This window comes from Atractosteus spatula, chromosome 1 (genome assembly GCF_055471065.1).
Source record: "Atractosteus spatula isolate fAtrSpa1 chromosome 1, fAtrSpa1.hap1, whole genome shotgun sequence".
Lineage (NCBI taxonomy): Eukaryota > Metazoa > Chordata > Actinopteri > Semionotiformes > Lepisosteidae > Atractosteus > Atractosteus spatula.
This window is the reverse complement of record NC_142706.1, coordinates 55701602-55713905: the sequence shown is the minus strand read 5'-3', so window position 1 is coordinate 55713905 and position 12304 is coordinate 55701602. Positions and strand designations below refer to the sequence as shown.

Below are 12304 nucleotides of genomic sequence, written 5' to 3'. Positions count from 1 at the left end.
CGCGTGTGAAGAAGCACAAAGGGCAAGCTTAGCCGGTGAGATATTTAGAATAGAATTTACACCCGTGTCAAACTTCTGTTTATTAACACCATTAGTACTAGGTTATATACTAGTTAGTGCATCTAGTGTGTTTAATCCACACCGTGAACACAAGGTTAATATGAATGACAGAAATAAGAGATATATTACAATTTACTTCTTATTCATATTCATCTCATTCATATTCAAATATAAATTGCTTGACTGCAAAGAAAAAATGAAAGTGTTGATATTGTTGCCCCAATACTTCTGGAGGGCATTACTGTATATATTCTCATATTTAACTAAACTATTGTATATTTTAATCATGGCCAAAATCCATGAAGAGGAAAATTCACCCTATCCCGAGTCACAAAAAATCACAACAGCAGAGTTAGGTAGAAAATGTAGAAAAAAAGATTTGTTAAAAGATGATGTTAAACTAGAACAGCCTCATATATTTCTGGTGTCAGGACTGAGCTGTACATTGTGACTGACAATTTTACTTGCCTATAATAATAATGTGCAAAAAAAAGCTCAGTGCAAAAATCATTTCATTTTATTCACCAATGCTTTGAACACTTACTAAAGATAGAAGCAAGAATATTTTTATATTATTCATATTCAAATATTTAAGTTAGTAAAGTATGTATACAGTGTTACACATTAACACAAATACAAGCACATTTCCAATTATTAAAATAATAATAAATATTAAACACTATTTTTAAGAAATCCTTATACTTATATTTTAACTCATAAGCCATAAAATATGATTAAACAGCAGTAACATAAGGCTTCAATCAAATGGTTTTTTATGCTTTAATGTTATATTTAACAAGAAATGGAGGGGTCATTTATTTTATGGGTTTTGTTTTCGACCATTCCACCTCACAAATAGCCTTTTAAATGACTTCTGCCTTTTTCTAGGAATTCAGTTAGTATCTTTCATTTGGTTCTTCAATAGTTGATTAACAGAGGTTTTGGCAATAAACCAAAATAGCAGACAAAGTATGCAGTAAAAATGTTTTTTTCAACAAGGAAATACATTAAAGCAGCTAAACAAATGCTATACTCATAGTGACTGTCTAGACTGATGTGGTCCACATTTTGAAAGAACAGATATTTATGTTGGAACCATACGGGTTATGTGCCAGAAATGTATACAGTATAGCAATGTCTGTTATTGTTATTTCTGTTATTTTTTTTTAGGAAATTGGCTTATGTTTTGTGTTTTATTTTCTTCATACAAGACAAGACTTCATTTTGTTGTCAATCACCACGTTGCTTGTGTTACCTAACATATGGACAATTCTCTTCAACTTAGCTCTTGGCATTACTGGCATTTTGGATGTCCATTAAGCAGCTGCTGCTGAGGCTTCAAGGTCTGGCTCCTCCTGCTCCTGTTAGATTGTCAGTGACTTCTTCATGGCTAATGTCTTGGATCCCACACTTATACCAGCTCTAACAAGCGAACTGTACTGAAAAAATAAACCCATTTATTTGGTGTTGAGAGGTGTTTGAAAGAGGAAAAATTGGCTTTTTTTAAAAGGACCACATCTTAATAAAGATTGAAATTAAGGAGGAAATACTTTCTACTCTGCTTCTCTTTTAGAATACAATAAAGAGACTGGTCCAGCAATTGTGAACTCCTTAAACATGGCACCCTCAGACAGTTCATCGAAACAAGCAGAGCAACATGAATCACTACAAGTCATCTAACTTACAAAAAAGTTCAGTAAGACTTTAACAGTGTTCTCCACCTTGTCACCACCAAAGACAGGTCATGATCTGCAATCCAATTTGCCAAACCAATAAGCCTCTGTTTTATGTTTTCATTCCAAAAGACCCCAACACACTTTTCATACAGTATAGGTGAGGACCTACTTGATTGATGTACAATAGCCATTATGCAGAGGCAGTCTCAATACACAATTGATTAGATGGAGAACTGAAAAATTAACAATTGAATTAGGGGAGGCATTTAGATATACAAGAATTTTCACGTCTAAATATAGTCATGACATAGAGATTAACTTCTACTCTTACAAAAACATCCAGGATCTTTAATGAGCAAGTTGTCAAAACCTTGGTCTGATGTTTGTTTCAAAGGATGGCATTTTTTACAGCCCAGTTTCCCCAGTCAGCATACTGGGACATTCTAGTGTAGAGGAAAGAATGCCACCTACCAACACCACCTACAACAGCAGTCATGTTTTCTTAAGAGGTCTCCTATTCCTGTACCGACCAGACCCAAGCTTAGTTTCACAGATCTGAGGAGATCAGACTCTGAGTTGGTGTCATCTGTGACATGTCACGATAGTAAACCCTCCTCTTAAGGGCTCTCAGGCCCTTTCACTTTGTAGTCGATTATATGTACCTGCCTCCTATCCAGCCCCTCCTTACTTAAGCCAGACGCTCTCACTATTCTGGGTTCATTATTGGAAGATGGACGCCTGTAAGCCCACCTACCAGCAGGTCCAGAAGAGACTCGACAGCATTGGCTTCACCACGGCATCCTGACCATCTGAGTCCGGGGCTCGGAGCACCTGACCTCGTTAACCCATTTTTATTCCCCTGGATCACCTGGCTCTGGACTTTTGGACTTCACCCTGGATTACCCCCTGGACTCTGGACTTGTTCGCCCTGGCCACGCCCCCTGTTTTACTTACTTCCCGATTATACCGTCTGCATAGGGTCCTGACCAACTTATCGCTCCATGACTTATACCAGTTTATTAACAAGCTAGAGTGTGACAATCGTCTCCACACTCTCCACACTTTAGAAAATAACTTCCCTCAATATATCTTATTTTGTTTACATATTTGTATATTACTACATTTATTTTCTGGAATTATATTCTCACTTGTTTTTTTCACTTACTATATTTTTTTTACTTTATTTTTATGATCAAATATCATTATTAAGGAGAATATATCTGCAGGATCATGTATAAATATCAGTATACTGTTTTTATGCTCTCCATACAGAATCCTTAAAAATACTGGAATATTAGCAACAAAAAATGTCCCTTAGAAAAAAAAAATTTGGCCTGAGAATTTTAACCTGTAATTCTCTATGCTGATTACAGTATTGGTCTGCATCTGGGAATTTACAATTGCACAACAAAATCTCTAAAGGGCTCTTTCTATCTCTTTAAATAAAATATAACATGGATGATTTCATTTTAAGGACTAAGGAGCTGTCATTTTACATACAGTAGCCTCCAATTTTGCTGGAGTCAGAAGCTGACAAGCATGTTTGCAAACGGTCTATATAATGAAATAATATTCAATTATAAGAAAGTTGTAGAAATGTTTAGTATGAAATACAAGTACATAAGAAAGGTTACAAATGAGAGGTCATTTAGATTGTTTAGTGGCAAATAGATATTTAATCCATGGATGTCCTATATTGGACTCAGACTTCCACACGTTATGTGTGCCTCCTAATGTTACATTATAATACTGAAGAATGGTGTTTAGAAAGACTCTGAAGGGAAAATCACTTTAAAAAAAGTTTGAAATCCCCTTCTTTTAGATTTTTCTTTGATCTAAAGACTTTGTTAGATAAAATAAGAATTTGGCATTTGGAAATGTATCCCAGAAGACAATATCAGTGTTCAAGGAACAAAAGGACACACCTTCAAGCACATATTTGCAAGTATGTTTTTGATGGGGTATCTGGACTAAAAATTACAATACAGTTAATTTGGCTTTGCCTTCTTTTTTATTTACAACTGCATTCTACAGTTTGTACCTATGGCACCCACGAGTTTAAGCACACAATGCAGTTGTCAGATTTATACTGTATATGTATTCCATCTAGAGGCCTCCTACAAACCTTTGACTCTTAGAATTTGAATATTATAAAGGAGGAAATTCCCTAATACAATGTCCAGGGCATTAAGAAATCAACTTTTACAAGTTCTGAGAATGTTTAGATATGGCTAGGTTTTGGAAACTGATATTTTCTTCTTCTATGTCCACTATTTTATAGAAGCATATCCCTTGCTTTCACTTAGAGTTTTTGTTGTTTGTGCTGGCTCTAATTTTAAAAGGTTAGCAGTCCTCTCCAGTAACACAAAGATGTTGCCACTCCATATTCCCTCCCTTGGCACCACCAAATACTGATCACCATTGATCTCAATTACATGAAGACTTGTATTATCTGAATTTATGGTACCTCTGTGGAGACATGAAATGCTGCTACTGATGTGGTTTTTATTTCACTGCACTTCGTTAGTGTATGATTTAATTTCTAAGGTTCATTGGTAGGAATCTTGGAGTGGGTATCACAGAGCCCAAGAGAGAGCAAGAAAGGATTCTATTGATTGTGTTTTTCCTTTGTTTTTCCTTTTTTATGTACCGAAACATTAAAATTCACATTAAAAAGTGTAACACTTGCAATGACCAGCATGTTACAGTACCAGCATCCAGCCACCAGAGGGCACCTACACAGTCACGCCTTATTTCACCCACTCTGGGGAGGCGTGGGTTAATCAGGCCGTGACCCTTGACCATGCCTCCCCTTCAGTCTATTTAAACCCTGCTGTCTGCCTCTACCTTTGCTCAGTATTGGTTTATAGCTCTTGTGATACATTACAGAGCCTTTTGTGATTTGGCTGCTTCCTGGTTTTTAGATTTCTGGATTGCCTACTCGACCCTGGTATTTGGAACTTGACTTTGGTTGGTATTGAAGATTTGTTACTTTTCTATTTTTTTGGATTTTGCGCTATTCCTTTTGACTACGATTTCTGATCACCCCATTAACAGCTCGCTTGTTATCACGTCATTTTACATTTGCTGATACTCAGGTTAACACAGCAGCCATAATTGACAGGAGAGCAGTGCAGCACTTCTCTGTCCAGCTCTTTGTAACCACAGTGCGAACCATTTTCTGTTCCAGCTGAGTCCATTATTATTTAATTATACCCCAGATTTAACGAATTAGTGATTTTGACCCATTTTCAACTCTGCAACTGTTACAGATTTTGACATTTACTTATTAAGATTCATATGTACATTTTACACAGCAGCTATTTAGCTGTAAAAAACAAATATGTCTAGTCAATTATGTCACATTTAACATGATTTCCAAGAAACCCAAATCAACTGCAATGCAAGATAAAAAAGAGAATATGGGAAGCCTTTACCTGTTCATCCCACATCTGGCTGCGGTGACACTGGGGAAGATACCCTCATTTGCTCAATGCAGACTCACCCCACTGAGGGTCCCTCCACTCATATTCCTTCTTCTCTGCTTTGGGTGCCATGTGACTGCAGCATGCCCCACTTAACTCACAGAGCTGCAGTTGCTAAGCCCCCTGCAATCATGCAGTCACAGTGCACACTCAGAGCAAGAGGGAAATGGAAACAGTGAACCAGTGACAATTGCATTAACATTTGTTACAATCTCGTCTCAGATGTAAAATACTGTAATTAGAACATATTGTAACTACTAGATGATGATGCAATGGATTTGTGTTTCCCTGCGAGCATTTTAAATGTAGTTTTCTCCTCAGCAGAAGTGACATACATGACCATATTTAACATTTCCCAGAGTCTTTCTGTGTTCAACACAGAAATACAGGATGTGAGGTGGGAAGACATGTTGGACAAGAAGCTAGGGCATACTTGCATATACAGTACATGTAACGCATGTCATTAAAATGAAGAAGGGAAGGTTAGCTTTTTTCTTCATTTCATTTTCTTCATTTCTAAATCTGAACTTTCAAATGCGTATAGGACTAGGAATTTCCAATTCAGTAATTCTATCAAATTTCCCTGATTTGATGTGAAGAACTGAAATTCAATTTGTCATTGCCTTTGGTTTTAATTTTTGATGCTGTAAAGTCTTCTGTGATTTGTTCAATTAAAGGTAAATCTCTATGGAAACAAGGAGGGAAAAATCTAAAAAAAGCCTAATACTATTAAAAGTCATTTTATAAATGTTATACTTTACTGGATGACTACAACTTTTTAAGGAACAAAGTATAACACTGCTAAAACTTCAGTTGTGGAAAAGCTGTAAATAGCCACCTTTGTTAAATGGGATTAATGTGTAGTGCAGTTTTCCAAGGCTAAATCAATCCAACAGCCTTACAGGTGAGACCACAGCCCACCGTGCCATGGGACGAGGGGCATAATAATCATAGGGTGTAAATGAAAACAATTATTTGTTAAAGATTAACGAGCCATGTTAAACCAGGATAACACAATTTTATATTCAGTATTAGATGAAAGGTATGGTTGAAGAGAGTGCAAATATGGAAACATTATTTGGAGCAGAGATTGCATTTTGAAGTTGACATATTCGGCCAAATCATGCGATGTAGGTATACTACTGTATGTTTCAGACCAATAACAAACACTACTCACAGCTTAAGCACATGGCCATCACAAGAGTGAGGGAAGAAGTGGGAGTGGAAAACAAGATTTCACAAGATGCCCTGAATCCAGTTACACTGTTGTCATTTTTATGTTTGACTTACTTAACCTACAAATATGGAATGTTTTTGGTTTTCACCAATAAAGTACCAAAGACTGTTTTAAAGGCGATAGCCCAACTCACAGGGAATGTCTTTCTGCAGACTACTAAAATAATTGTTATAATACAGAATGTCCGCTGCCTCTGGTAGTCTATGCAGCAGTCTATTTTCCTAAGATAAACCCAAGAGCAGGCAGGAGTCAGGCGTGAGAGTGAGCAGGGAGCACAGTGTGTGAAGAGCAGGGTAAAGCAGCAAAAAGCAGTTTAGAGTTGAGTCCGAGACAGGCGAAGTTCAAAGATGGGTAAACATAGAAGCACTGCACAAAGGGAAAGCCACACTTGAAGCTCAGGGAAACATAAACCTAATGACACCGTACACACCACAAGACGAGAAACCAGTGAACGTAGTCAGGGTGAAGTGTGGGTCCTGAATTCAGGAAATAAACAGCGAGATCTAGGTAGTCATAGCTAAGCTAGGAAAATAGTGAACTCTATGACAAAGTTCATGAGCACTGCCGATTCATAGCTTAAGTAACTTGACCCACCTGTGGTGCACATAAGGAGATTGCCCCCAGATTAAACAAGAATTCCTGTCAGGCTAGGATTCATGGTAACTGCCACTGAACGACAGGTGAGTATAGGTGTGGTTGGCTTCCGCGTAAATACTAGCTCACCCCGTACCACACCAGTGGAGACAGGCATGATAATTGTAGTCTGGCATTTTATCACATTTATAGGTTGGACTCCATAGCAAGTCAGCTTGAAGAAATTGGCAAAATATGAAAGTGCAATAAAACTGTATCATCTTTTAAAAAAATAATTTGCCCTAAATAAATTTAATATGTCTTGTTTAAAGTGATTAGGAGTAGCAGGATCTAATCACCTAAGAGAAACACCTGAAGACAAAAAAAGCAAAAATCCTGTGTATTCAAGAGGAATCCAACAGTTATCAACATTAAAAAAAACTAATAACAATGCCACAACAGAAAATAACATTAAATGAATATCAATATTCTAAGAAACATTAAAAGAGTTAGCAAACATATTTATTATATAATTATTTTATTCAGGGATAAAATGAGAAATAAAAAAGAAACTGTATTTGTTTTTTAAACTGTAAATATAGTACCCATCGACAAGATTAGGGACAAAGCCAAACACAAACTATTAAGACTTACATCTACTATTTGCAATTGTATGGAATTATAATTACAGCTTAAATCAAAGATTATAAAAAAATTACAAAAGTCTTAGGGTATAATTGGCTTGAGTTTAGAAAAGGAAGAGCTACTAAGTAACAGATGAAGTAGTTAACAGTAAAGCATGTGACATACATAGGACCTTGTCCTGCACGCACAAAGGCATGAGCGTCACTTAACTTGTTCTGGATATAGGTACAGTAAATCTAGAGAAGCACATCCAGGTTCCTGATTTCACTCCAATATGTGGTAAAGTAACTGCTGAATACATTTTTTCTAACATAAAGTACTGATAAAGAGCTACCGCAAAATATTTAAATCTGGAGAAGGTGACTGCTATTGATGCCTAAAGTATAGCAGCAATCTGGTTTTGCATGTTTAGAAGATCTGATAAATTTGCTATCACTGCAAAACAATAAGGTTGTTTTGTGCATTATAATACAAAAAGATTCACAGGAAAAGAGCTCTAAAGAACAGGAAATGCTATGTAATACATTGTAACTGTAACTTTAGACAGTCCAATGTCATTAGCTTGGATCACAAAATTTTAGGGATTCGATTCAAATTTCTGAAAGTAATAAAGAATTTTACCCAAAAGACTACTATTAAATGTGTATTAGTTATTTATCATTACCCACATAATGGCAGGAAGTAACAGAAGGTTGTAATAGCAGTAACTCTCTAAGGAAATGGAAAATATTAGGAACTTGTATTTTAAATGCTTTCTGGAAAGTCAAATGGTATACAAAATTAAGTTTAAGACTTCTTTAATTAATTGGTTTGCAGTACCATACAGTCATTGAAACAATTTAAGTTATGATTATTGCTTAAGAACCAACTGTACAACTGTCTTTAATCAAAATAAATAAGTAAACATGACACATCACGAAGACTTTAGAAACTAAGGAATAAAATACTTGGAACTAGAACACGCATTCAACACTTTGCATGCAGATGCACTTTGGTAAGAACACAAAGCAATCCTTTTGGCTTTCATATTGCAAGTGCATAAATCAACAGCAGTGCTGCAATTGGCATACTGATGTGGTTTTATTTATGGGAATTGGGTTATTAAGTGCAATGATCCAATATTTGTTTATAGCTTCACTTGAAAGATTTATTTCAGGACTGTAAAGAAATATTCCAAGCAATTGATTTACAATAGCATCATACCACTTTGTTCAATGCTATATTTTTTATCTGTCCCGTGTTTTCAATTTTAAATTCATATAAAGAAGAAATAAGAAAGATTTCTATACCAGTTTGAAAATAACAATGAATTTAAAAGCTAAGGCAGTACAGAGATCATTTGGTCCTGCTGCTTTAGTTTTGAGTTTACATATTGACATTTCACAAAAGATAATGGAAAAGTAATTCATTCCCTTTTCCCTTTTCACTTACCTCTGTCACTGTCATACAGATATGCAAACTTGTCCCATTTGTAATACTCAATCAGACTAAGTAGGGGTCCCTTGATATCAGGCCGCATTTGCAAAATAAACTGATGTAATCCATCTGCAGGGAAGCTTGGTGTAATAAAAGAGACGTGTAGAGTTCCACAAAATGATGTTATCGTATTCACAGACTTCTTATCGTAGAATCCAAAAATAGCATAAACTCCTCTTGAAAACTGGGAACAGACTGCAACAAGAAAAGAAAGTATTATGTTAATAATATTTCAAAACATTTTAATTGAAGATGTAAACTGTATGCAAATAAAACGTCCAGATAAATTATTTTGGATATTGATATTTAGTTGTACAGGGGTTGTAAATTTACAAATTGGGTTGTAAAGTGAATTACCAATAAGCAGGAAATTATTGGCCACAAGAAATAATGGAACAGAGGTTAATGGGGACTGAGAGAACATAAATATTCCTGCGAGAACGTTAAGGGCGACATATTTAAGAACCAATGTAATTCAACAGTTATTTGAACCAGGACATGACAATGTAAGTCTACAGTAGTGTACATTCATGTTTTCTGTGTTTAAACAGAACATGCATGTCAATGACATAGTGTATTATGCATGAATGATACGCACAATAATAAAAGCAACACAGAGCAAAATACCTTTAATTTCAGCTTTTATATACAGTATAACTGCAGAAATAATAGGCACCTCAGTATCCCAGACAGCACTATATTATGGCATTTTTATTTTTTCCAATAACCTCATGCAGGACTGCACTATTGCAAAATTGTCAAGTGGTGCTGTGAAGTACAGTACGTGAGTTGTGTGTAGTTATCAGATGAGTACTGTATTAAATGTTTACATAGGTAGGTAGGTTAGTTCCCCTTTTCAGGCCATAAAGGCCCATGGGGGAAAGGGGGGCAAGGCCATTATTTTTCTCAACCATCCGACACTGGAAGTGGGGGTGATATGGTCAGCATCATGCTCCGGCCAGCCTATTACCCCCAGAAGGATTAACCCCTGGTACTCATTTGGAAAGTAGGCTGAGTGAACCTGGGAGTCACCTGGAAGGCTGAAATAGAACATACATCGCTTGCCCCTACCTGGGATTGAACCCGGGACCTTCCGGTCAGGAGCTAGATGCCCTTGCCTTCTGAGCTACCATGGCTCCAAAACGTTTACATATGTTTACACAATATTGTATAATACTAAAACCAGCATACTTGTCTGTATAATAAAATAGGAATTAGATAACAGATAATTTTATTTTAGATTTTGATTATTTGATTATTAAAATATACATAAGTGGTGTTAAAAACATATTGCATTTAAAAGCAAATGAACACATACAAAAACAAGTAATAGGTTTATTCCATGCTGAAAAGAGAAGAAAGAAAACACAATGTTTTGGCCGTGGAGCCTTCTTCAGGTGTGGCACCTGAAGAAGGCTCCACGGCCGAAATGCTGTGTTTTCTTTCTGCTCTTTTCAGCATGGAATAAACCTATTACTTGTTCCTTTGCAGCCTACGCATGCTGACGCAGCTCCCACCTGAACTACATAAAAAAACAGATAAAATACGTTATTTGAATGATTTTGTTGGTCTCATACTATAACTTGCATTGCAGCGTATATGAGGAAACAAAGACATATGTTTTCAATACTTTGGATTTTGTGAGTGGCGTTTATTAATTTTACATTTCTAAAATAATAAAATAAGACCTTTTTATTTTTAAGGTCTAATTAAAACAAAACAAGATGTCTCCTTCACAGCATATAGTTTTTCTTATTTTTTGTAAGTCTTTAAATCTTTTAACTGTTAAAGGCATTTTTCCTGTGAGGATGTCTTTCTCCATGAGATTCTGTTTTTCAATTTTTTTCATTGTTCTTAGAGGGAGGCAGGGCAGCACGATTGAAAGGCAGATTAGCACATCTGTGTGAAACACTATGCAATCATTTCTGAAATTCTAGAAAAAATGTAATTGTCACTAGCTTCTACTAAAAACCAAATGAGATGCACCACAATCTCTAGCTGGCCTAGCAGTTGTTTTATTGAAATTATTAACTTTTATTTATAAAGCACCTTTCCAAACCCAAGGACGCTGTACATAGTTTTAAGAAAAGAAAAGACAACTTTACCATCAGTAACACACTATGAGTGGTAAATGTACATAATTACAGAATGCAAGGATAACAATGCCTGCAATTTGCTTTCTCAGACTGCCTGGGGGCGGGAGGTGGTAGAGTGGGTGTATGTTTTGCATTTGAATAACAGTATTTTTGTGAATTTGTGTGAATAGCAAAATGAAATCTCTCTCCATTATCTTATTGCAACCATAACAGTTCTATCCATAAAAAGGCAACATTAGGAAACACTTGCATTAAAAAAAGAGTAAACTTGCATGTTGTAATACTTCAGTGGTGTGTCAGTGTTTTTAAAACTGAACAAGTAATTTAAGGAGTTTCTCATTGTATTCTTTTCAAAATAAATATACAACTCAAAAGATTTTTAAAGTTTCTACCCATCTTTTGAGCTACATAATTAAAAAGGTTATAATGAACAACTTCCTACATAATAGCTGGTCATTTTATGAAGAGCTAATACATAAACATGGAAAAGTACCAGGAAATTGTATTACAGTATACTGTATGTTTTGTTATGGGCACCATGTATTAAGCTGATCTAAGTAGCAAAACAACATTGGAAACGCTACTGTATCACAAATACAGACTTCAGTACATTTGAAAATATTTTATTTGTTAACTTAACTGTATCACAAATACAGACTTCAGTAACATTTGAAAATATTTTATTTAACTACACACATTTTAAAGAGAATATCTTCTGTATTGTATTTGAATTGCAATGTTTTTTCCAATATTACAAATATCTTTTGTAATTTTAAAATATGAAAAATGTCCTTTGCTAATAAAATAACTGAACAGAAATATACATAAGATCTTTAAAAAAACAGTAATCATAGTTTTCTTTACTCCCCCAAGGGATTATTCACATGTTTTATAGCTTTACACAAAGGGGGTTCATCCTTGCAAAGACATTTGTGTGCCATGTGCTCTGCTTTTTGCAGTAACAACATGGACATACATTTTATCCTTAAAACCTGTACATTTTATTAATTACAAATTACTATGAATTAGCTATTGTTTCAAATTAAATGAAATTCT

At 35.4% G+C, this 12304-nt stretch overlaps 1 protein-coding gene across 6 annotated transcripts in view; it reads right to left on the bottom strand.

The window, feature by feature from the left end:
• gria2b (glutamate receptor, ionotropic, AMPA 2b) overlaps positions 1-12304 on the bottom strand; it is a 72635-nt gene that overhangs the window by 30907 nt on the left and 29424 nt on the right. For all 6 annotated transcript variants that reach the window (XR_016090845.1, XM_088911524.1, XM_088911505.1 and 3 more), the window contains exon 3: positions 9108-9347. Coding sequence is in view for 5 of the 6 variants with exons in the window: in XM_088911524.1 (XP_088767650.1) it covers positions 9108-9347 (240 nt within the window). In the remaining variant the exon portion in view is untranslated. The remainder of the gene's footprint in view (positions 1-9107; positions 9348-12304) is intronic.